The sequence below is a fragment of the Pomacea canaliculata genome, linkage group LG9, assembly GCF_003073045.1.
Source record: "Pomacea canaliculata isolate SZHN2017 linkage group LG9, ASM307304v1, whole genome shotgun sequence".
In the NCBI taxonomy this organism is placed as follows: Eukaryota; Metazoa; Mollusca; class Gastropoda; order Architaenioglossa; family Ampullariidae; genus Pomacea; species Pomacea canaliculata.
Window position 1 is genome coordinate 14,112,137 of NC_037598.1, and position 27,627 is coordinate 14,139,763.

At 40.6% G+C, this 27,627-nt stretch overlaps 1 protein-coding gene across 1 annotated transcript in view; it reads left to right on the forward strand.

Annotated features, from left to right (window-relative positions):
- Window positions 1-27,627, forward strand: part of LOC112571473 (atrial natriuretic peptide receptor 1-like) — a 276,027-nt gene that overhangs the window by 40,235 nt on the left and 208,165 nt on the right. The window contains 2 exon segments of the mRNA XM_025250455.1: window positions 5,962-6,153; window positions 7,890-8,106. Of these exon segments, the coding sequence (XP_025106240.1) occupies window positions 5,962-6,153; window positions 7,890-8,106 (409 nt within the window).

Below are 27,627 nucleotides of genomic sequence, written 5' to 3' on the forward strand. Positions count from 1 at the left end.
CTGTGCCAGTCCAAACACTTCCAAAGAAAAGCTTTTACAAACGGATAAATGAATCCGTGGCACAATAATTGCACTGCACGCGTGGGGAGCCATGCTTTATTTTCTTTTTTGCGAGATAAGCGCCTTTTCTGACACTCCATATATGTTAGCTGCAACTGTACAAAAAATGGCGCTATTTCTGTCTAAACCAATAAGCGGTTAGTGTTGCAATTCTCCTGTGCTTTCACCACCAGGGAAATTATCTCCCTTTTCCACAAGCAGGAGAGCTCCAAGCCGAAACAGCAGTGGGAAAAAGAGAATGAGAATTTTTTTTTATACAAGATCATTGTATGTGGCTAATAATAGATAATAAAACATTTGGTAAAACTTTACTATGCATTTAAATAGAATATTTCAATATATATAAAAAAGAAGGGAGGCGACTCGATCAGGTCAAAAAATGTAAGCCATCTCCGCGGGGATTTTTCATTGACCTACACCAGCGCTGCCTACGCAGTGTCTTACAGGAAACTCAGTATCAGAATCTCGGGATCTTGATTGCATGCAAGTGGTGCCCTTTAACTGGAAAAACACTCTTCCTGGACCTATCGGATGTTCCTGAGTTACGCTGTGGGTTACTGGCCGTTACCTTTAGGACTGGGTGCCACAGCTGGGGGTGTGTATTTGCTCCAGATGCCAGTTGGATCGATCAGCCAGTTAAGATGCTGGGAGACGTATGGAGAGCCATGTTGATACGTCAGTAAGGACATTTAATTCTTCCAATCACGATCTCTGTGGGTACAGAAACTGTCCCTCGTGCCTGCTCATTAAGTTTACTTACTGGGTGTAGGTTGATGGACAAGCCTAGGTGTCAGAAGGCAGAAGTTACAAAGTAAAAATTAAGGAAACAAGTAATAAAACCTTTATTCAAACATGGATAAACTGGAGATGAGGAATGCGTGAAATAAAAGATAAATAAAATTAAAAAACGCCAACCATAAGTTGACCGCAAAATACCTTTAGTGAAGACCAAGGCTAAGTTTGTTTTCTACTCTTCCATATAGAAAGAAGAGTAATGGCAATTGTCCTCAAGTTCTTTTATTGTAATCTCATTGGGCATTTCTACCCAGCATTTGCCGTTCCTCGTGACCCTGGAGTTCAAGACCATACTTGTATTGCTTCTGAACGGAACAATCAGCCTCGCCTTGGTGAACCTTTTAGAAACCTTGACGCAGATGATATTTTGTGTCGCAACGATCCTTTCTGCGCAGCACTTCCAGGCTGTCAGATCAAAGACCTGTGGGGACTACTTTTTTTGGTCGGAACAAGTCGGTCGTGAAAGGGTTCCACCAGGTATTTTTTTTAAATGCTTCGTGTTACCGGGGGAAAATATCATAACTGGTGTCACATGCATCACTGCCTGCGAGAAGAGGAGATGGGTAATTGCTGGGCTATGAATATGAACACATGATGCAGAAAATGGACTGCAGAAAATAAGAGAGGAGAAAATTAAATCACACCCGAGGCTTAAGAAAAGTAAACTAACCACATTGTATTTCTATTGCGGACATGATCAGAAACGGAATTTCTAAAACTCCACACATAAAACGGATGTCAGTTGAGGATTAAAGGGGTAGAAATGAGGACTCTTCCCTCCCTCCGGAATAAATAAACAAATAATAAAATAATTAAATCCCATGTACACAAATTCACTTACAAGTACATGAAAATTGTTATACAAGACAATATTAATCCAACACCAACGTCACCTTCGTCTTGGTTTTTATTATTTTGAGCAAATAACTTCGTCAAAGCACACACATATATATATATTATTTGTATAGCAATATAGTTCCCTGTAGGTAATTATTTTTTTCAAAATCGGTGATTGTTTATTGAATCCCATAAAAGTATAATTATCAGCTATGCATGATTCCGACCAAGAATTCAACCTACGAAGACATCATGCTTAGAAAACAAGCTCGCAGAGAAAATAGTTCAATCAGAGGATGGCATCAACAGAGTATTTGAAGCAATGGTAACGAAGAATCTGTCATCACGAGTTTTTGAGTTCGTATTGAAGCTGCGGTCACAAGAAAAGACGAAAGCTAATGAAGATCGAGTAGTCCCCCCTGAGGAGGGGCGGTTTAAAAAAAAAAAAAAGACGAGCGCGGTAATTAGGAGGAAAAAGCTGGATTTTCCTGCTAACCACTGAACTTTCTTTCAAAAGCACTTTTATAAGATCAGATTAAGTTGAACGCCTCGTAAATCTTAAATCAAAGCTTTATATCCTAGGCATGCGCACTGGCTGTCCTTTCTTCGCATCCAATCCTTTCTCCCCTCCCTGCCCTCGCCCCCCTGAAGACGAGACATGTGAGGCTGGGTGAGGGTGGGAAGTAGGGGTGGAAGAAGAGTGGAAGGAGGCTGGGATCAGAGCTGATGGTCTTTCCATCTTGCGAAAGCCGCGGTCCGGTGAACAGTTGCGTGATTTAGTGTAAAAAGAAGAAAGGACATTCATCATTTCCAAATTTCGCCATTTACGCGTGATTTTCTCTTCACCTGCACGGCCTGACATTGCTGCAGGAGTGTCGCATGTTACACAAAGAATTCGACTTGAAGAAACAAACTGACGATGATTTTTCTCACATTTGGGGGTTGCTCTCACGAATTGAAGCCTCGCTGTAAAACATGTTTTTCGTGTGTGCAATGTTTGATCTTATTCTTTGACCAGAGGCGTTTGAGCATCATTGTATTGCCATCCATCTGGACAGGAATATGATAATTGTATTGTAATTATGTATTCTAAAATACCTTGTCGTACCATTAACTTACTTATCGTATATTTTTGTACAGCGCCATGGGCTTGTCCAGAGGATTAGGGTATGGCGCTATGTATGTTTATTATTATTATTATTATTATTCTTATTATTATTATTATTTACGAGCTCAATACCAGCTTCCTAATGCATGTTCCGAAATGGCTAAATTTTCCTCTTTTTATCGGCAAGCAATATTTACATTTTACATCTGTAAAGCAGGACCGTACGGACCTTGTACAAAGTACACAGGTGCCAAACCTGTCTAGCCTGGCCATTCCTCTGATACTGATGCTGTAGCGATCCTGATGTGGATATCTGTCGTTTGAACAGTCCGTCACTCTCTTGGTAAGGTCTGTTAGAGTCTGCTTTCAGATCGATGTCTGAAAAACGAAGGTTGGAAATCGGTCTTCCACCGATGGAAATGAAAGGTTAATGATTGTGGAGGGTTTCACGAATGATATTCTCCAAAGAAGACGAAAGCAGCATAGGGGATAGTGGTCACCCTTGACCTACGTTTAATACCGTGTGAAAGAAAGCTAACCTTTCTACTTTGGTCGTTAAGCTCTTAGTGACTCAGGTGGACGTGGATAGATAAGTGGTTAAGGACTGCGTGAGAACTGCGTTTGAACCTTTGAAGCCCTAGCACTTCCCGTTTAAAAAAATCATGATGCTAAATCATGCTAACACAGGTCTCAGCAGGTGCTCCAGGGCTAAAATGCCGGCCACAATCCACATGTTCCTGCCAAATTTATCGTTTAACATGGAGAAGAAGACGAGAATCACCAAGCGTATGTCCAAAGACAGGACCATACATATTTGTTACAAGAAGAGCATTTATGGATCAGTCGAGATTCGAATCAACAACGATCGAGCATCTACAGTTGGCCAATGTCTGTTGCAGCCAAAGCAAGTATAAATTTGAGAGAAAATTCTTCACGTGGAATCCATTGACCGCTTCGGATGACAGTCAAGCAGTACCGACACTCTTGTGCAGTGAAGTTAAGGGTCTCTTCAGTTTCTGGTGCAGCGGATGTGCTTGAGCATGATGGAGGTGGGAATCGGAAGGATACTTCCGACCATCAACTTACTGGCAGTCTGGGAACACGATGTTTAGGGTTATTTATAGCTGGATGTGACGTCAGAGACTGCAGCAGTATCACCAGAGTTAGTAGAATATTGTAAGTAAAGTATGGAATTGGTAACAAAGAAGTATTTTTTTCTACTGTAACCAAGAAGGTAAAGGTTGTACGTGCCTGACTCTGTTCATATGACTACTCTGATTTTTTTTCTTTCCCATCAATTGCTTCCAAGTGAAAGCAAATTATGCAGGAATTTAAAAAAGAAGACTAAATCCTTACTAAATTCCTCTTGTTTTTTCTCCTCCCTGTAAAAAGATTCTGGACGTTAGTTGGCTTGTCATTATGTCACAAGTGAACACCAGGAAGTGTTCGAATTTTTCTCTAAAGTTTGCCAAGAATGTAATTAAGAAGCTAGGGTCATATTCATTTCCTGTCCAGGTCCTGTATCCACCTGGTAACGTGTCACACTGGGAAAAAATTCAATAGCCTGTAAAAATGATCGAAGACACGAGAGAGCGCCAACAGACCCGGATCCGTTCAAAGGACAAAGCCGTCCATTGACCACACAGTCCAGACGGCGAGCTGCGGACACTTCGTGACTGACCCACGACCATCGAGTGTTGTCCACATGTGTGAGACCAGGCCGGCCAACAGTCGTGACCCGGAGGTCGCGTGTGTGCGTGTGTGTGGCGGGAGGTTGGCGGGGTTGGGGTTGGTGGCAGACATCGACCGCGACGTCGTCTTCATTTCCTCCTCGGAGGCTAGTCGTCGGCCGCCCCCTGCCCCTGCCCCCCGTACTCAGGTGTGACTAGTCTTCCGACATCGCTAATGAAAGTCTCAGAGCACCACCGCCGACCGTTTAGTCTACAAGGGGGGTGCTACCCCTTTACCTAAATAAACCCTCGACCCGTTCTTTGCTTTCTTTCTTTTTTTCTTTCTTTCTTTCTTTTATAAACCTTTAATCTCTCTATTTTTCTTTCTTGACGACTAATTTTACTAACTTGTGTAAACACTTTCTTAACAAAATGTAAAGGTTATCTACAGCAAAGCATTTTAATACAGCTTAGAATTTCATGCAACGTCTAACTAAAATAGCTAAAAGAATTTGGAGGGGTACCTCCCTCTAAAGATAACCACAAGTGAATTTAACTTTTAATTAATTTCGACTCTAAAGTCCTCTTCCAAAGAGAAGCCTTCGAGATCCTGCTAATGAGATGATTTTGATGTAGAAATGAGGTCTTAGAGGCTGTACTAATATTCTGGTGGCGAAAATTTCTATGTATATGTCGTGAATAAAGTTTGCTTATATTACTTGTAAATATGCTTGTGATACTATTTTTTTCATTTAAATATAAAATAGTTTTGCTTAGGTTCACCATGAATGAGAATATTTTTACCATGTAAGTACATGAAGGGATGTGTATGCATGTGCGCAGACTGTGTGTAAGTTCACGCGAGACTAATTTTACTCGTCAGTCAAAAAAAAAAATATTCCTGTGATTATCATACTTAAAAATGACAAATATTATTTTAAACGAAATAATGAGTTAAAAAGTGTCTGTTTTTGGATGGAGATTTTGATGTTGTTGTGGCTGTTGCTGAATGATAATAAGGGGAAAAATCTGAAATACATCAAAGATGTTTTTGGCACAGACATAAGAAGGTTGCCTGACAAAACTATCCTAAATTGCTGGAAAGCGTAAAGAGATCGGAAATTCTTGGAGAATTATGGAAGTCCGCATCAACAAAGATGACACCTCGTTTATCATCATTTGTGCGCCGTAGCTTTTTGTCTCTCGAATGTTCTCTTGCAGAAAGACCTGCACATGATTCAGGGAGCACTGTAATGAGTGTAATGTGTATGAGAACAGGAGTACGCGCGTCTAAACACACACACACACACACAAGCCCACACACAAACACGCGCACACACACATAAACAGACAGAGGGGATAGAAAGATACGGGAAGAGCGTAAGATAAGTATGTAAAGAAGGTGTGTGTGTGTGTGAGAGAGATGATACGTTGATGAATGTGGACAAAGCTCACTGTCTTCCATTTCTTATCCCTTCTCTCATTCCGCAGGTCCACGTGTTCTTCGGTCCTTGCTGTGACTACGCTGCAGCGCCTGTTGGCCGTCAGATGCACTACTGGAAGCTTCCCATGATAACCGCCGGCGCCATTGCCCGCGACTTCGCCCTCAGCAAATCGAGTCTCTATGACCTCATGACCCGGGTGGGCGCCAGCGTTAACTCCCTTGTGGACTTCCTCTTGGAGGTAACAGCCATCTAGATTTTTTTTTTTACGAAGAACATGCGGTAAATGCATTTTACGAGCAGAGAGCTCTCCCTTGAGCAGACGGGTGGCAGTGGTATAGTTTGAATTGTTTGATGATATTCGCAGTGAGTTTAAATGAGCATCAAGGGAACAGAAAAACAGAGGACGTAGGATCGTAGAGGGGAGAATAGAAGATCCCTTCACTTGTTTGGTCGTCGATCTCTATTTCTTGATGGTGTTGGTAACAAGGATGGCGACGGCGACGATGATGATGTTGATGACTTTCTTAACACTGTCAAGCAGCAATATTCACATCTACCATTTTTTCATCGTCACAACTGATATATGTTTGAAAAAAAGACCCATGCCTAGGTTTAAGTCCAGTGTAGGGGTAGTGAACATCTGTACCTCACCTTGTCTAATGTATAACGTGGAAAGCAAATTCCAGTCTTCTGGATCGTCGCCTGTATTTCCACAGCAAATCTGTTGACTGTGCAGGGGAAGTTTCCAAATTAAAATCCCTCCAACCGAAGTCCAGCACAGACATTAGCATCTCACAAAGCCTCCATGTCCTGTAATATTTCCATTTTTTTTAGTGACATTAAAACTATCTGCTTAAGTTTTGTTTTCAGAAGCTCATAGCAGGCGTTTATTCAAGTTAAGTGCAGTGAAACTAACAGTTCGTAACTTGGAAAAATTACATAAAATGACTATGAACAGAATTTCTTCATCTTCCCATTCAGAACAGAGGAAGTGCAACAGCGCAGGCTTGAATAGCCGTAGAGAGCCGGCCTTTTAAAATATTTTGAACGACAATAATCTTCCTGACACTCAACCATCCAGCCTAGAGCTAGTCACGTGCTCTCATCCCTCCCAGACCGTATGCAGGCCGTTCCCGAAGTCCTTTGAGACCTGCGTATGTTTTTCCTACTTCCTGCCAGCTCTGTGAATATACATTGTCCTCCGGACAATTCACGTTGATGGGAGTCGGAAAGTTTTCCATCGGTTCGCTCCAAAGACTCTCCACAGCATGTAAACACCAGAGCTAAAAATAATCTCTTTAGACTGGAGATGCAATTTGTGCTTATCTTCCATGAATATTCCATGTGCAAATCACGCCTTGAATTTTTTTGATAAAGAACCGCATTGTGGAGGCCCTGTGGAGCAAAGAAGCAGATGTTTATGAAGACCGAGTCTCGCCGCAGTTCCATGCATTTAACGTCCTGACCGATTTACGAGCCCTTTCTTTCGTCCGTTAATCCATTCCTTCTGTCTTCTGACCTCCACCCCCCCTTTTTTTTTCTTTCCCACTTTTTCTTTCCTGGTCCCTTATTGATCAGTCTGCTGGGTCTCAAGTTTTCTTCCTTTGCGAGAGGTTGCTGAGGGTCAGGAGTAGTTGGAACATTTGCGAAATATGAATACAAAATGGTTTTCTTAGATTGATGGTAATTACAGTTTCGAAGTATTCTGCACTTGATTATTTTTTTTCAGCACTATATTGTATAGTATTTTGTGTACTTTACACACTGAAGGTTACTCTTGAGCGCACAGGTAGGGGAAACGTTTGACTCCATGAAGGAAAGGGCGACAATTATTGCGGTTTCAAGACAACTCTGTGCCAAAAGCGTCTTTATCAGACTGGATGGATCTAGTGTTGTGTTGATTGTTGTAATGAGATTACTTACCTTTAGTGGCCTATTAAAAAAAAATTCAAAAGAAAAAATGTGTCTTTGCAGATAATGCGCGAGTTCGGTTGGTCGAGGATCAAACAAGTGTACGATCCGTATGGACAGAGCATTGTAGGCGACAAGGTTTGTCACATCATCTCCGATGGCATTCACTACGGCCTGCAGGACCAGACTGTCGTCCCCCACCTGGTGCAGGATTACGAGAAATTCGAGTCAGTGGAGGAGATCCTGGACAAGCTTGCTGTGGAGATCGGAGACTGGGCAGGTAGGTGAATTTTTATTTTTCATATTTTTGAACAGGAAGATAGCGACCGAAGGAGATTTGAACGAATCCAATATTTTCAAAATATTGGCAGGTGAACTCCAAGCTCCTCCCGCGGTTTTACTCCGGTGGTAAAATGTTAGTAAGCATTGTTCTGCCTCGACGTGGATTTTTCAAAGCTTTATTAGGAGAAAGGAAACTGATTGTTGACAGTGTATTGTAGTTAAAAAAAGCAAGAAGTTCTATATTTCTGTTCTTTTCTTTGATTGCTCAAAAAGACCGCGAAGCCATTACACACATACGCTCGCACACACATACACACTCTCGCACACACACACGCATGCATGCAAGTACACACGCACAGACACACACCTATATATATAAAACAAAGAAAATATAGGTTTGTGAATCACACACTGACATTACAAATCGTATTTTCTGTACATGTTAATATGCAGACTTTAAAATATAAAATATATATTTTCGCATAGAAATCTCAACTACAACCATTCTAGTTTAATTTCGTTTAAGGCCACAAAGTTTTTTCCGTTTCTGTCACTAAACCATAGCCGTGGCTTTGTTATAAGTCGGTCTTACTTATCATTATTAGGTTTCCACTGCTGTTATTTTCTTCTGTTACTCATCTCGTGTCTTGTAAGTAGTTCAGGAAAGGCCACCCTTTCTCTTTGTTTTCGGTCAGTGTCTGTTATCACCCGTCAGACACTATACAACTCGTGTTTTATCTCTTACTTAAGTCATACAACAGCGGGTAATCATTCAGAAACTTTCAGTGAAGCAAGGTATGCCTTATTCTTCCATGTTACATTAGCAGGTAAATGATGATAGTAATGAATGCGATGAAAGAAAAGAAAATGAAGTACAGGAGGAAGATGAAAGAGAATTTTCTGTTTTTGCTTTTTTTGAGCTGTGAACATGAAAGCAGCAATAATCACTTTACTATTACTTATTTACACTTACACATTTACAATTTCCACAAAAGACAGATAGACAAAAATGATTCCTAATGGAGAATAAATGCTGTATATGGCAATTATCTTCACATATCTCTAGGAACAGAAAATGGACAAAAGCGAGGAGAAAAAAAAAATAAAAACACGACTTAATTTCATTGACGGATGTTTTTCTAAAAGGGATTTAGGCGAAAATCACTCCTAAACTAGGGGTTAAAAGGACAATGTCATACAGGGAAAGTTAAAAATGTTTTAATAGCTTCAGAGACTTTTTTCCTGCTTTGATCCTTCTAAAAGCTGTCATTTATGTCGAAAACTCAAAAGCCTTTTGGTGTGTTTTTTCATTGTCTGCGCATTCCAAACATGTCTTTGAAAATCATCGAACCTTTATTTTCGAAATGCTTGCCCATTTTCTGTTCATATTGTGTAGTGTTCAGGTAAAGCCCCTTCTGGCTCTTTGAACAGACCTTTCTACTCCGCCCGTTTGCTATCGTTCACAATTGCTTGTCCTCCAGGTCAGCCCATCGCAAATTCTGATTTTTCAGCCTTACACACTTGCATGATCATAAGCAGTGAGGTCAGAAAAAAATCAAGTTAGGGGCTGGACTACAGCTGGGAGGCAGATCCTAAAATTTTGAAAAGATAATTACTGTGAAGAAATATTCTCTGGTGTAAACACGCTTTTCAATCGATTGAATCAATAACGGAAATAAATAAAAATGATCAGAAGCACATCACAGTAAAGAAAAATGTGTGTGTGGGAGAGAGAGAGAGAGAGACAGAAGGACAGAGAGACGAAGGGAAGGAGTGAGAGAGAGAAGAGTTGGGACTGATGTGCAAAACAGACATTCGTTAGTCTGAGGACGACGTAAAATCCAATACTCGTAATGAGAACCGAACCCTCTGCAAAAAAAAAAATTCCTGAGCTCTGCGAACTATTTTCGTCCTCCAGGTCAAGAGTCGAGGCGTTATTGAATGTTGTCTAGCCACTTGTTGATAAATGAACAAAAACGAATTTAATCATAGACTGTGTGTCTCAGCTTGTATTAATCAAAGGTCCTCTGTCAGTTTTAGTTCTCTCTTTTCAATATTATACTCTCTCTCTCTATTTTCTCATATTCACTGTGTGACGGAGTTGATGTACTTTGTATCATCTGTCTCTGGATGTTATTTGAATTGTGTCATCCCCCGTGTAAATGCGTTTACTTGATGACGGATGTGACCTAACCGAGTGGAAGTAAAGTAAAGAAAGGATCAACGCTCAGGAGTAAGTAGAAAGTCATTTGCCGAAAACAACTTGCGGATCTCTTAGTTCACATTCCTAGTCAGCTTGTCTAGTAAGCAGCTAGCTATGTGTGCGAGTAGCTATGTTCTCGGAAGATTAAGAGTTATCGTCCTCAACCAGTCCTCCCAGCCATCAAAGAACGCCGCTCAGCCGGTGTGTGCTAATCGCTTCCTCCTGCAAGAAAGGGCCGATCACCCAGCAGAGGAAGGGCGAGTTTCAGCGGCCCGAGTTATCTCTCGGGAGTCACGGTGAGACGAGAGCTGGTCCTGAATGTCAATTAACGCTCATGACTGCCGGGATTTCGTAGACGTCTGTAGACATCCGTAGTCCCGCCATTAGACGCCTGCTTGGCTGGCGATCACAGGATTGCTGGCCTTCTGCACTCTTACATCCAGAGATGATCGATTATCGGCGATACGATAGTTCTTGGTTGTTTACCTCTCCTCCTTTGTACTGTAAAGTCGAAATACGGACGACTGCACACACGCAAATGTCTATGGTTTGGGACTCCAGTCCTTTCCTCCTGGCATTAATAGGGTTTGCAGGTGTCTCCTCTCAGATTGTAAGTAGGGACGCTGGTGTTTCATGTTCCACAGATGGTTCTAACACTAAGGTTGTCCAGAATGTAGATTTCGAAGCTACAAGGGATTAAAATTGTGTACCTTGTCCCCAGAGATGGAGGGTCAGTAGGCCAGGTCTGAGCTCGGGTCTGGTCACTTAACAACGCCCTTCGATCGTGTGCGGGGGGCTAACATACATAAAGTCAGCTAGAGGGTGATTCAACTTTTCATTTGCAATCCACCGCCATTCCCGAAGGCTGCATTTTGTAAGATAACTAGTCCCTTGATTCGATGCCATATAGACCGTTACATCAAGAGAATGGGATATTTGACATTGACCATTTCTGAGTTACAGGGAGGGAACTAGAAACGAAATGATATTTCGGATATACATATTGTAATGGTTTCAAAGATATATTGTAATGACTGTCTTGGTTGTAAAAAAAAAAAATCCCTAATCAAGTTAACGTTGCCATAATTCAGCAATATCTACTGAGATCTTAGCACTCCTTAATGACTCATTTATTCTCTTCTTTTTTGCACTAACAAAGAAAGTTTCTAGGCGCAGAAGTTGTGTAACTGATTCTGCTGCATTGCCGATAAGCAGTAGCGAAGAGAACACGGGCACTAGATACTAGCCAACTGCAGCTTTGTCAGAAACTGAAAGAAAGGACAAATAAGTTAAGAAATTAGTTTGACAGCTCGTGCTGCCCTGTCAAAGGGCATCAAAGAAATATGCACGCATGCTCGCGGCCTCCCGTTGACCTGCATTATAAGAAAGAAAAATGTGATGCAGGATGAAAGGCAGATGTGCGCAGCTATTGATTGAATATACTACCTACTTTCTGTCGGTGTCTAAGGCGTCTTGCGTTATCTGCCACGTGAACTTTATAGCCTCCCATTTGTTATCGACCGCTACCAGAAGTTATCCATTTTCTTCATGTCGCTAACCATTATCGGCGTTCAAAAATGTGTGTGCTGCAAAGGTGAACATTCACAACGAGATATCGAGACAAAAGTGTTACAGAGACAAGTATTGCTTATAGACAAAAACTGTTCTGAAGATGGAGACAGTTTTTAAGTTTCTAGCACAAAGTGAGCGAGGAAAAGAGGGAAGGAGAGAGAAGATAGACCAGAGAGAGATCGATACTGAGGGAGAGAGAGCAGTCATCATTTGATGAAATGACGAATAACAAAGAGAAGCAGCAGTAGCAACACTCAGTAGAGCTTCTGTGACAAAAGCAAGCAAGGGGAACAAACCCGCGCATCATGTCGCTTACTAACACCACGCTTTTGAAGGGGTTGTTTCCCTTTAATCGTTGATGGCCGCGTTGGCCAGCCTCCAACATCGCACACCAGTCCTTGCAACTCGCGGCAGCTGACATCAGCATTGACATCTACATGACTCAAATCAGTCACGTGCTGCGGTCACCTGCCGTCGATGTGCTGCTAGTCGGACCACACACACAAACACATTCCCCACACATTGTACAACTGTCACACTTTTACACTCTGCGCCTTATAAAAGTGGTTGTGCTATAAAAAGGACGAACGATAAAATTTTTTTTGCGTTTAACATTTCAATTTCTTATGTCTATGACGTGTAGTGTGATGTGGGGATGTCTTGTTTGTAGCATGTGGATATGTGATATGGGGACACAAAACCATAAAAAAGTTTTCTTGGCGTTATTCAATTGCTCTATTTTATCTATTTTTATCTTTGAAGTGTTTGATTATGTAGAAGGAGAAACACTGTCTACACGTATTTGATAACAAAACAAAACACCCACAGCCTTTACGCAGTAACAATGCAGCAAGCCGAGATCTTGTAGCAAGGGAGGTAATGTTATCTTACTATTGTGTGCCGAACTTTGATACCCTCCCTTTGATCATAGCTGTAACCTGACGATGTTAACTGGTGTCGTTTTCCATATCGCGGTAATCGTTTGTTGGTATTTGTGAAGAAATGTTTATAGGGGGAAAAAGATGTCTCTTTAATTACTGCTACTACATAAGATAACAGTGTCAACATATTTTTTTAGCATGTGGTCAGCAACAAATGTTAGGCGCTGTCTCCAGTTCGCCTTCTTTACCGAATCCTTGTACAACTTGAATGTTTTCATTTTGTTTTTAAAAGTCATATATTTTTATACTTAGTTTATGTGACTTTTGTATGTACAGCTATGATATTTAAGAGGAATGGTTCCTCACATATCAAGCTGAAGGCTTAATGCAAGTCAGTGTTATATGGAGATGAAGCTACCTCTCAGTAATTATTTAATAATAATTATTTAATTATTTAATGGGTATAAAGCAAAATATAAATTATTTCTTGGAGAAAATAGAAAATACCATTCCGCGATCATTTTGGATATAATGGTTTTCTATTTGTGGGAAATGTTATCTCTCAAAACTTATCTCACGTCAACATAAATTTAATATTTTACTTTTGTGTAACAGTTTTATTTTACTATTAATTTCATGTTATACACTTTAAGGAAATAAACTAGCTTAATATAAGTTCTGTTACTAATTCAACTGACCTGCTTTTTTGAACTATATTTAGGTATATACTTTATTGTTAGATTTTTTGTGTACGTAATCCTTTTTGCCAATTTTTTTTTTTTTTTACCTGCATGGTGTACTTTGACACTCATAGAGATCTAAAAAATCTAGGAAAAAGATATTGCTTCCGTAAAACCGGTACAATTTTACAGAAAAGTCTTTTAGTCAGACGGTAAAAAGCAATCGAGAAAGCTCAGCCCAGGACTTAAGAAGTCTCGACAACGGTCTGGTTAACATTGTCACTCAGTCAGTCCCACCACCTCTGGTTAATCTTACACGAATTACTGCAGTCTCCGGACCTTAGCACAAAGTTCAGGGTGAAAGGTCGTGCAGGCGAGATGACGTCCAGGGTCAGTCCGCGATGCAATCAGCTCCGGCGCCACAGTAAACTGTAGTCAGGCGAGCATCGGTGTCTGGCCAGAGTGTGAAGTAGCTGTGAGCAGCACCTGGCGCACCCACACCATTGTGTCTGTGGGATTATTTCTGTCTGCTAACCTGAGTAACCTCCCTCTGCAGTAAGCAGATCCTGAGACAGGCCAGTTGTGGATCTGGCCAAGTGACCAAGTCACGTGACTTAATTGTTATCATCATGCCTGGGCTTGTATATCCTGCAGCGATTCTTTTATCTCAAAGATTTGATATTGTCGGTCTTGGGAACGTTTGTTTGTGTGTTTGTGTGGGTGTGTGGGTGTGTTTATGTGTGCAGGTCTAAAAAAGAAATACAAATAAGGGAAGGGATAGGAAGCGTTGGTTCTCATGATTCACGGCTGCCTTGTAGTCGATGGAAGACAAGATAAATTTAACCTGCAGCGCCAAACGAATTACTGGAGACGATGTGTGCATAAATTTAAATAAATATAAAAGTAGATCGAATGGAGAAGGGAGCGAAACATAAAACAGTGAAAGTGGAGCTTACAATGGTTCCATTAAACCTTTTCAAGTGTAAATGCAGTAAACTGAATCCCAGTTAACTGAAGCAAAGGCGATCTGTTTCATTGTGATTATTTTATTTATTACCTTCTTTCAAGTGTACTTGGGTGAGAGAACTCGAAAGTGATTGGGCTTAGGCACGTTTCAAAGGGAAAAGTGAGCAACAGAACCAACAACAACAACAACAACAACAACAACAACAACAACAACAACAACAACAACAACAAACATCTTGATTATTTATAGACTAAAATGTTAATACATTGTAGGAAATATACCAAAAAGACATTATACATTAAAGCAAGTTAAGAATTGTAAATGGATGTTTTCAGAGGACATGTATGTGAAGGTAAAAATAAGTAAAACAGCAAGCAATGAAATCTTTATTTACTTATCAGCTAGAACTCACAACTTCTAGCACAGATCGTACAAATTGTACAAGAAACTTGGACAAGAGAGAGAGAGTGTGTGTACATGTGTATGTGTGTGTGGCCTGTGTGATATGCTAAATACTACGTGGGAACAAGGCAGTGAGCACGTGATAAAGTTTTCACGTATTTAAGTTAATGTGTATCTGAACATGTTCTCATCTCTCCATATGTGTAATTGTGTGTGTGTGTTCGTGCGTGGGTTTGTACGTGTGTGTGTGTGTGTGTTTCGTCTATGTGGTCGCGTGCATGCAAGCATTCCAGCGGGTAGAGAGACTACGCCTGTAGTTGTCGTCTGCCCGTTGCCCATTCCGCTGATCCACCGCCATGGCCCAGCGCGGGTGACGATTAGCGATTCTTTGTCCGTTGGTCCAGATTGGTAAAATTACCGCAGGGAGGGAGCCAGCGTGGCTGAGGTGCGGAGGGATGTGCAGTTAGGTTTAAACTTGAAGATGTCAATCCTCCCGTGGAGGAAATCAGAATGAAAGTTCGTTAACTTTTTGCAAGGAAAGGAAGACATCTCATTAGACGTGCCTCGCCGTTCAATATCCTGGACTTTGCAATACATTTGCACTCCGGAAGACATCCAATTCCCCCCTCATTTCCTAATTATCGGTTTTTTCAACTGTTTTTTTCCTACTCAATATCTCTCGATTCGTCATTCAAAGCACAGAAAAATCATCGACATACTGTCAGACTAAGGAGAAAAAAACTCGAGCGTTTTTGGCTCAATTTGACTTTCATGCGATCAGAAGTCAGCATCCCTGGTTCAACTGACTCGCATTTCGGGATTACTGGCCCAAGCACTCGGTATTTTTGTGGGTGTCGTGCAAGTGAAATATATTTTTTGAGCGATTATTTTTTTTGAGCTGTCTGGAGTTTTAGCTTAGACCATCTATGCATTCAGCTTATGTCCAAGATAATGTTTTAATCTTTGAGAAGTTCTTGGGATTTGTCCGTCGCTTTTTAAATGTTAATACCGTTATTTATTTGGTGAGATTTCAACAACTAGAAAATAACACTAAGAGCAAAGTCGACGGCTGTGATTACCAAAGACAAAAGTAAAGCACGTATTTGAAACTTTATATCGTGATATAATTGAAGATAATGGAGATGGTGATGATAATCACAGCGACGACGATGATACCATTTGGGGTGTTCTAAAGAGTTACCAAAAACAAAAATTACCGTGTTGTTAACAGGAACAATCAACTAGAAAAAAATTAAAAATAGAAGAAACTGGTTGCCAAATGTGAAGACATGGACATCGCTCCATGCTGCTCACATTCACACCATGACCGGCCCTAAGTGGCTCATCGTACCCACAGCTGCATCTTATCAGGTTCCCCAAGATGACGGGTACCGGCGGTCTAGCCTCATGGGTGGACAGGCTTGCCTCTAGGCCGACTAGTACCGATTGAGGATAGGTAATGATGAAGTGAAGCTTTCTTTTCTCCCAGTAGTTGTCCAGATAACCCTGTGGTTATTTTGATAAAATAGGTAGTCGATATATGGGTCATGATTTTGGTGCTATCAAGAAACTTGACATCTCCCATAGTAAGGTGCTTTGGGAATATAGGGAGGAAGATAAATTACTTTATTATCCAGAATTGTTTTTAAATATCAGTTTCCTTGGTAACGTCTGGCGTATGTCTTTTGTCTTTGTGACCGAAGAGAATACAAAATACAGCTAACGACAATTCCTAAACCATTCAAGTTACAGTGTTTTCTCGTACTGTCTGGTCGTTTTGAAAAACCAATAATTACAGCGATCATCGTGGGAAAACCTTTTCTATAACTTACACTAAGATATAAAAAGTAACAGTCGATATATCAAACCGTTTGGTAGCAAGCAAGGTTAGCGAGCACTGTGGGCAGAGTATCCGTAACTTTTCAAGTTAGTACAAGACTATCAAACCCCATAAGTGTCTCTTAGTTTTTAGCACAACCAGTACTTAGAAAATGATCCAACAGAAGGGACACATTCTCAATAGCATTCCTGTTTCCAATCAATTCACATCTATGGTCCCTGTACTTTTAGACGGAACATGAATACCGAGTCTCCTCCTTTCACATCTCCCACCCCTAAATGCTCCAGCAATGCTTGTGGAATAATCCGTGTCAGTCGAATTAACGATGTTTCCAAAAAAAGGATGCAATCATCAAGGACTAATGCATGCTTTTAGTGAGATGGACTTGTGATTACGGGTTCATATGAAAGACGATGCCCAGACCTCTGTCACAGAGACTAAACGAGATTCGCAATTAATTTTCCATGTCAAACGAAGGGAAATGAAACGGCTGCAGCCACGGTCATCAATAGGTATTAAATTTGAAGCTCCTTTTTTAAGTGTGCTACTGATGGGCAGTCCATCCGAAATGTCATGTTGAGAGACACATTTGGGGGTTAACCACAAGGATAAAGAATGAGTCGGAAAAAGAGACGAGTTAGAGAGGCGGCGGGCAGAATGATGCATGATGATGAAGAAAGAGAGAAAGATACTCCTTTTTCTTATTTTTTCAGTTAAAGGAGAACAAATGGATGAGCACGAAACAAAACGATTCATTAAAGACAACGTCCAATTTTGTTGTTTGTTAAAAAGACAGAAGGCTTATTTTCGTAAAAAACATCATTTCACACATAATTTTACAAACAATTTATTTCAAACATGAACAGACAATGTAAATTATTTATTTCGCATGGAAGAAGTACAAATTATTTATTTTAAATATTAATGAAACAATAGAAACTATTTATTTTATACATTACAAACTATTTTGCACATTAACAGATTAAACTATTTATTTCCCACAGTGAAGACATTTTTGGCACACTGACAGTAGAAACTTTATTTCACACATTCACAGACAGCACAGAGTATTTTTCCACACACTAACAAACAGCACAAACTATTTTTCCACACATTAACAGACATCACAAAATATTTTTCCACACACTAACAGACAGCACAAAATATTTTTCCACACACTAACAAACAGCACAAAATATTTTTCCACACACTAAGAGACAGCACAATCGTTGTTCACGAAGGCTGTTCGTGAAGTCATTGTCCAGACGAGTCTTGAAGATGCGTCAGTACGAACATCCGGGCTTTCAGCGTTTGATCTCTGCCACAGTAGTGACTCGTACTTAACAGATTCAGATGTATTGGTGGTACAGAATCCTTGCGGTTGTCCAGACGCATAATGGATTGGCAATGACCCCGAGGTGACTGCCAACCTTCAGAACTCTCCAAGAGAAATTGACAAGAGAGATGAAGTCTTTCTCTCTGTCTCTCCTCGCCGTGTTATTTATGTCTCCCTTTCTTTCATTCTCTCCGTTTCTTGTCCAGCGTAGGATCAAAGACCGAGATATAAGATCGACTCCAGATACATTTTTTGAGAAATTTATCAAGAAGCGAGAGAGTTGTGACCTATTTTTTTGCTGACATGAAAGGAAAAGTTTGAGACAGATAAAAGGTTTTCCACAGTACCTAGGTGACAGTTCAATTTGATGCAAGTCCGCATCATATCCAACCGCATGTATGTTCTCTCTTGGGAGCTTGTGAGTTCAGCTGATCAAAGAGAGCAGCATTTTCTTTAAAAAAATCGTTTGCATTTTGTTAACTGAATTGCGTGAACATTTTATACTGCACTCCCGTTTCTCATATATTATGTAGGAACAATGCTCTTACACTATTTCCCAATTGGCCATTTCTTTACAGACCCTTCGCGAAACATGCATTTTCATAATGCTATTTAGGCTTTTATTAACTAGCGAACGCGCGCACATACACATGCACGCACACACGCAAGCACACACACACACGCATGCACATGAACTTTTGCATATGTTCTTACCACTATACACACAAGCTATATTGGGTACAGACAAAAGAAAAAGATTGAAAGGTTGGTGCGGCACTGCCGACATTTCTTAATAATGGAAGGAAGAACTGGTTAACAAACCTACAAAGTAACAAAGTAAGAGAATGGAATAGAAAGAGCTGGACAAAGTTTGAAAGCAAAGAAAAGAGAAGGTGAGAAAGAGTGCAAAAATGGAAAGAGAAAAATGAAGACAGCAAGTGAGAGAGAGAGAGAGCGCGCGCTTGAGAAAGCGGAAGAAAGGTAAAAACGGTGACAGGGACAGAACACAAAGATACACAGAGGACACACAAAAGAAAAAAAAAGAAGACTATAGTTGAAAGCCTCAAACTTCTTTAGAAACAATGCCAACGACCTCCTTTGGAATCGAAGGAAAAGACTTGAAATCGAAGAGGACTATATATATATAAGGAGGAGAAATAAAAGATAAAAAGGAAAAAAATCGAAGAAGAGGCTTTCTACGACCACCAGTCCTTGCAAATGATGTAAGATAAACTATGTCGGCTTATCTCCCGTTTCCAAGAATGATTAGAAATGTAATCCCTATTAGCTTACAACGACCGTTAAACTGCAGCTACATTCTGGATACTTTTTTGGCGAAGATGGCGACGAAAGAGATTATAGATGATAAATCAGAGATTTTAGACATAATACCAGGCATCATATGTGCTGTACTTATCATATTCCACCTCCAGAGACTAGATTAAAGACATAAAACAGGATTTGTGCTCGTGGTCTTCTTGTTACTTACAGACATCGACCTTCAAAGGCTGGTACTTATCTAACTTACAATATAAACTTACAAAAATGAGGTAATAGAAGACTGTTGCTAAAAAAAAATTAATTTAGTTTGAGCTTACATATTTTATACTTTGCTTTTTTATAAAAGCTTTTAAGGTCAGAAAATGAGATGTGGAATCATTTGTATGTAAAATTATCAATAATATAATGATGGCGGTGGTCATCATCATCAGAAATCACGAAGTATTAATTGTCCTCGGGAAAATGAGACGAAGCCATAGTGTGGAAAGGAAGAAGCAGCCTTTAACTTGGGGATCCCGGAGAAGCTTGGCTGAAGTGGCTGGGGCCGCCATCCTGGGAAACCAGTCAAAATGTCGGGAGGAAAACGCCTCAGGCTCTCGAGAGCATCTTGGGGTCGGCCTAGAGATGTGAGGAGTTGGCGTGGCTGTAGTCAGTCCTCGCTAGAAGTACAGCATGACATCGAGTGATCTCCAGGAAATCCTGGAAGGCAGTGCCTGCCACGACCGGCCAGAAAGTAGTGGATGGCAAACTTGAAGAGTGGACAGAGCTCGCCAGCACAGATCTACTATCTGACGCTGCTTGACCCCTGACCTGCAGGCGTCACCCCACCCTCTAACCCCTCCCTTCCTATAATATTTACAATGCTTTCGTGATGTAAGAGTTTGAGAGAGAATATTGGAAGGGGAGACAAAAGACCAAAACAAAAAGAGTTTCAGGGAGACAGAGCGGAATCACGAAATAGTTTGTCTTGTATTGACTCAGGCAACATGGGGAGACGTGGCATCAGACAGGACCCGCCACTCACGCCTGTTGCTGGCGATAGTCAGCAGGTCGTGTACAGGACGACCAGTCCAGTCTTTGACATGAACGTCAGTTCTTCCTGTGGCCACCACGGCGTCGACCATCCTTCTTGGTACCTTGATGGACAGTTTTCAACAGGGGGTCATGCGGGTCTCATAGCTAAAACCCAGATCAACTTACGTCCCTTGACTGTTGTAGACGTTTCTGGTGTCCTACCAGTCTGGCCATGTTTTGTAAAAAAGTCATTGCTTCTATCTTCTCTGTACGAGATCCGGAACACCCTCTTCAAGCATTTGTTCTCAAATGTCTTGGATTCTTCTCTCTGTATCAGCAAGAAGGGTTTTGTACAGATAATACTTGGTAGTAAAGCTGTTGTTATGGCTGTGCCAGATCCTGTCTAGCCTAGTCATTGCCACTCTTGCTGTTAGAACCCGGATATCTCGGGTGTTGCTGGCATCTCCTAGATGGTGGTAGTGCAAAAGATGTGTTTTTTTATCTTCGGGTGATATTGTGCGTTGTTTGACAAAAGGGAAATTCAAGTTAAACTCCGAAGTAGTAAATTTTATTAGAAAATCTTACTTTTAGCATAACTGTCGACTTGTTTTAAAGTGTCTTAAGAGGCAAAATCAAACTGTCAATAAAAGCCAGTGTTGTTTGTAGCAGAAAAAACACGAAGGAAAAGTCACACATTCTGTACACCCTGACCTACCACACAGACCCAAACTATACGAATGTAAAGTCATGCACACTCCTGATACCCAGTACACCTTCCCTCTATTGTACAGTAGAACAACATTTTATGATCTTCTTGTTGTCTCCTGGATGCTAGCCCCATGTGCAACCAGTGTCACATGAGACTTTGATGTACCGACAGACAGTCCACCAGCATCACCATAGATGAGGTGGTGTACGAGGGTTAGAACTGACATTTAACAGCATTTTCAGTGCAGTATACTCGACAGGGAGATGTGTTTTACCTTCATATTTGGAATCCATACACGAACAATGGTCTTATCTGACTGTCATAAAGTTTGAAGAGAAGGTTTGCAGCCCCAAATATTCCAAACAATTTTCAGAAAGATAAAGGCAAAGAGAGAGGCAGAGACAGAGAAAAACATTGACCGAGAGAGTCAGACAGACAAAGAGAGGGAGACAGAGAGGGTACTTAGCTGACAAGTAATGTTTAATGTTTGGCCATCAGCACTCAAAGGATTTGCTAACGCTAGCAAAAATAAAGAAAGAAAATAAAATGAAACTCCAAAATGTTAATAGTGAGGAAAATATCCTTTCTACGAAGGACAAAATAACAATGACAAAATTTGAAAGAGTAATATATAATAAATTGAAATCCATTGGACAGAAACATTACACCTACACGTACCCATACTGCATAGCTAGTTGTCTGTAAAAATACCAGTGTTTACCACTTCAGGGCTGTTTTATTTAGGGTTAACATTAAATACAGAGTTAGTTAGCATTGCTAAAAAGAACATGATGATGATGAGGAGGAGGAGGAGGAGGAGGGGAGGAGGAGGAGGAGGAGGAGGATTGATGATGATGGTAATGATGATGCCTGCATAGATTATACCTCAGTTCCCTCAGAAATACATAAAAATCGCTCACAGACTTAGATATTTATATATCTGTGGACTCACACATACCATAAAAACCTTTTATGTCGATCAGTATGGCTGCACAGCCTTCATGGCATGAATACAGAGTACAAGATTTAGCAGAACAAAAGTCAAAATTGCATCGTGGACGTAAATGTCAAGACTCGTGGCAGCGAGAGGCAGAGGCTATTGATTGAGCGCAGCTCAGCTTCTGGGCCTGGAGTCGTTCCCAGCCTCCACTGCGCCTCGTCACGTGGTCGTCTCCATTTTTAGGCTCAACTTCCGGCGGTTTTTCCTTATTTTCCTTGAGAGTACTTATCATCAATCCAGCAATAAACACTTTAGCGCAAAGCTTGGAGTTCTAGACATGAGCGACATTACAATATCGAATCTCGAGGTCTTGGAGGCGGAATTTGCACATTGGCACGCTCTCGCAGTTTTCTTTTTTTTTATGATGGCATCTAGCATCAGAAATGTTAAAAAAACATGACCCCTGTCTGAAACAGATATAAATATTACCATGTCTTTGTGGGAAAAAAATAATAAAGATATTTAATGAACAGAGAAAATACAAAAAGAATTCGAAGGAATAAAATGATTTAAATGTTTTTTAATTGGCACTTTTTTCTTCATACACAAAATAAAACAGGAATTTCATTTTATAAATACTGAAAATAATAAATAAAAATACAAAATAAACAAGTACATAAATATATATAAAAAGTAATCAGATACATGAACACAGAATTAACTGATAGTAAGTATCTTGTTTTGTGGCAACATCCACTTATTTGGAGGCTTGAGACTACACTTCTGTCTCTACATTAAGCTAAGCCAATCTGTCTAGGTGATACACCCCGAAACCTTATCTGGCATCTGGACCCAGACACCACAGCCATCAAGCCGATCTTTACACCGAAATACATTTTTCTTGTGTCTTTGGGAAGAAGGAGATCGGAAACTTGCACGAGCATTTCCAGAAAATCGTTTTTGGATGTTGGTAGGCTCCACGAGACAAAGTGGCGTATGCTTTACAAGATGTATGAAGGAGAATTGTGGCGGAAAAAGATAAGGAAAATACGAAGATACAGAAAGAAGGAAATAAAGCAAAATATGTACAAGAGATAGAAGAGGGTAAGTAAAAGCAGTTGTGAAAAAAGGACAAGGAAAGGATGAATAGGTTATGGTGGAAGTACTGAGCAGAGGAGGTCGAGATATTGGGCTTCGTGTTTTATGACAGAATTTTGACTGTAAAAGGAGCGTCCTGTAAAGATCATGATGTCTAGAAATGTCCCTTCTGTAGCTGCACGGGCCAGCATCCTGAGACATTAACCAAACCCCATCATCCCCCGCCTCAGTCGATTCTGTTTCAGTCGATGCAGCATCCGACTCCATCATAAATGCAGACGCCGGGCTCATTGCAGCTGCAGGACCAGTTCAATAATGATGGCAAAAACTGCCTCGGAACTGCACTCCTACGGTCATCTACTGCAGATACCCCCATGGTTGAAGAATAGAAGGGGTAGGTATCAATGAAGCAGGAGCAGAGTATCGCGACATCGAGACCAACCTAGCAAAGACAGAGGCCATGTGCAGGACGATGTTGTAGGGAACATACAATGAATTCCACTTCCGGCAACTGGAAGAGCCTGTGTGCATGAAGAGATGGTAGATTCTCCTGAAGTCGTCATCATAACCAGTTTAAGTATTTATTATAGGCATGCTGCTTTACAGCATTAACATTATGCTGATTGCATGTAACCTTTGCCCTTCATCACAATAGGATATTGCATGATAAATAATTTATCACCTAGTCCAAAGGGCAGCCACGTCCCTTGAAAACAGCGAACCACTTACAGTTTACTGCTCCTACAGTATCTTTTATTCTTTAAACGGTGCACACAACATCCAAATGTGAAGACATAAACATAGACATACTTTGTATTTTTATTTTATTTTTTCAAAACACCTTTATATATAGAATGCCTGCTGTTTTCCTCACCTTTACGTACTTGTATACAAGGTTTCTTTCCTAACAAGAAAACATTGTTAAATGTTGGCAATTAAATCTTCTTAGCACGAAAGCACTTTAAGCTGAGAGAAATGTAGGAGGAGATGGAGGGAATGAGCAGGCCTAAGTACAGATGTAGGTGTGTGCGTCTCCTGAACGTCAGATGAGGTCTGGGGGAGGCAGACTGTGGCGGTGGGCCGAAGGCATCAAAGGATTATGATACGGATTCCGTGACTCACTTAGCTGTCCTCTGTCTAAAAGTGTATCGGATGGAAAAAAGATAAAAAAAAAAAAAAACGCGCGCGCGTATACACACACACAGAGAAGCTGCTCCGACTGACAACAGGAATGCAAACTCCAGCATCCTTAGTTCCTCAGTTACGTCCCTTTGTGTAAGTATGCATTGGGAGGGTCCTGCACATGGCAACTCCTGATGTCAACACATTAACACATACATAATGCAAACAGACATGCATTCATACATACGTAAAACATTACATTGCAGAGAAAACAAGTGAAAACATGCTAATAATGAGAAATGCCTGACGCGAAAATGGCAAAAAAAAAAATAACTAAAAAATAAAAATAAATAAATAAAAAACGCAAAAAAGGTAACGAAAGTAACAAAAATAAACAAAGAATATAACAGTAGAAAAGAGAAAACATGGGGCGCCACGCTAGACACTGACTTATCACCCCATCTGTCACTGCCAGTGTCACTGACAAGTGCATTGTGTCAACTGTATATCATGAACGATGAGAACCGCCTTCAAAGAGTCATTCCTCTGAATTTCTCGGTTTCCAAGGCGCCTGTGGAAGAAACTCGTCCGCAAACTCCTAGAAGAAGATAAACACCATTGAGATATTTATTTTTTTCAATGGGGTGCACTGAACATTTTTGGTGCGCCTAATGCAGCGTAAATCTTTTCTTATCTCCTCATCTGGCGGCATGAGTCTTTCTCGGGTCTGTGGATGAGGCGGCTTGAAGATTCCGAATGTTTTCATTTACATATCTCTTCATCAGTTCATAAAAGTGATTTGGGCTCAGGAACTACGGTTTTCTTGATGGAAACTCTACAGCCACGGTTCTGAACACAGTCAAGCTTCAAACTCACTTCCAGACACCAACATGACAACATCTAGTCATACAGTCCTGCTCAACATTCATCAACTGATGAAAGGAGTGATTTATTTGAAATCGAAATAAATTCTCTGTAAGGTCCCAACTTCTAACACGGTGCTGATGTACGCCCTGTGTAGGTGTAGGAGTGTGAACGGATGTGAACATGTGAACTAAATTTAAACCTCAGACTTCATCACTGATGGAGGATGCTGCTTCTCTCAGTCGCCCTCGTACCGAGTGTACTCAGCAGCCGTTGCCTCCACAAACGTCTGCGATTTCAGAGCACGTAAGAGCTGCTGGCTTCTATTTCCCCTGCGATCAAGGATGCCACTCACAGCTGGCGGCCTCCATTGCGCAGAAAAAGAAGAAAAAAATAAGAAAAAAGTAGCCTTTGGTCAGACGAAAGAACATTGCACAGAAGGGATATAGGTGACTGACATACTTTCGGAAATTTAAACTTGGAGAAATAAATAGCGGCTGTCAGTAGAGCATTTTCAAAAATTTCCTTATTCAATGTTTTCATTATATTACTGAAATGAGTTTATCTCATTAAGTAATAATTTTAATTGGATCTTTGACCAAAATTTTATCACATTAAATCCGTATTTTATAAACTTTTTTCAATGGTCCAATTTAGTATTCGACTGAGTTTAAAATTAGACTATGAATATATATGAGACAAATTAAAAAAAAAGAGATTACATTTAATAAAATAATTGCCGGTCTTTGCAAAAGACTGGATCACAACAAGATGTGGGAGACAAATGTTAAGTTGTTTATTTATTCCTCTTTGAAAAGAAGCTTCCAGGGTTCTTTATTTTCAATACCTCACTTCCGTTGGGAAATCAACATCTGTCTCACAATTGTCATTGTTGGCTTAGACCTTTTTTGTGGACATCTCGCATCACGACCTGAGAAACCGATTACATCATCTCTGAATATTTTATTGTGCAAGCTTGAAGCTCGGAAATTGATTACTCGCCAAAACATAACAAAAGACATATTGATACTTTCATGATTTCTTGTGCCTTTCAGATCTTTGTTATGCAACAGAAAGCAACAATGAAGGAAACCAAGAACCTGATTCTTCTTTTACCAACGAAATCGTGTGCACAGATATTTTGTTACACCCACACGATGCCTCCTACCCGGCTATTTCATTTCAGTTAAAGTTTTATGGGATGAAGCTTCTTTCCTGTTGACTTGGTAAAGCTCGGTGCAAGATCCTTTTAACCTAAATAGGGTGGCCGGGTATGTTTTCTCGAAATACACCTCTATAGACATCAATATGAACAGAAAGAGGTCAACAACTGGTCAGGATTTACATTGTATGTTTATCTTATAAAAGTCACAGTGGAAGGAGTGAAATATATGTTTGTGTACTAGTATCTCGCGGACTCATCCAGCTTTGAGAAATTGTACCATCTAGTGCACTATTCATTCATTTCATTCCACGAAAGGACAAAGAACATTAAAAACATTTCCTGACATAAAATATTGTTACAACGTGCGGCAAGAGAAACAGTAGAAGCTCGAGCCCCAGTCCACCTCACCTTTATTCTTTATCTCCACCCACAGAACAGAGGGATGCTAGAGTGACATGTAAGGATATAAAAACCTTGGGATGGTGATGGAGAACAGGCAAAAGTAAAACCCTAAACAACAATGGAGAACAGAAACATAATAGGTTAGTAAAGATAAAATACAATCTTTTTTGCTACAGGGCTCATATTGTGAGGTTCTGAAAATAAGCAGATATAAATATAAAAAAATTTATCAAGATACAGCAAAGCAAACTTTAAAGTGCTGTCTTCGTTTTTTATTCATGAGAATCCATAAAACACAATATTCTTACTCTCAATAAATAAAGAGAATGAAGCCAACTACTTCAAACGGAAACGTGCCTACGACTGAATAAACTTTGAATATAAATTATAGCACTGCCATGAGAACAAGAAAACATTATAAGGCTAAACATGAATGTAACTGCCAGGAAAACTCATCAGCTGCCCTCAGACAGAGAGGTCAGCGGTGCTATTTTCAGAGAAGTGCGTGATTAAGTTAGTTTTTTTGCCTTCAGGCAGTGCAAGTGCACCCTTGGCATTGATGGAACACTCTATCTACACGTCGATACCCGCTTTGGTTGGCAACACCTGCAAGGTAATGTTGTCTCCTCGGTGCTGACCTGCGGCCATGTGCACCGGTGGCTGCTAACCCTAGCTGTCAGCTAAAAGCAGCTAGCAAGCAGCTAGTGTGAACCCTGCTCATGGACGCTAGCACCTCTTTGCTGACAACTCCGGGTGGACAGCTCTGGGTCCAAGACAGATCAATCGAGTTCTGGCCTGGCTCCTCCAGAATAACTGCTATTACACCCCCTACCCCTTAGGATAAATATTCTCATCAGTCTTTGCCGCTCATATTTACTCTGTCATCAATCAGCCATCTTTTGTTTGGACAGACCTCTTCTCGCTCTGTACCTTCTCGCTGGTCCAGCCCTCTCAGATCACGTGTACGAGCTGGGTTTCTTGTTTGCTTGTTTTTCGTGCCCCTGCATGCGCGTGGGGCCAGAACAGTGCTCTTGCTCAAACAC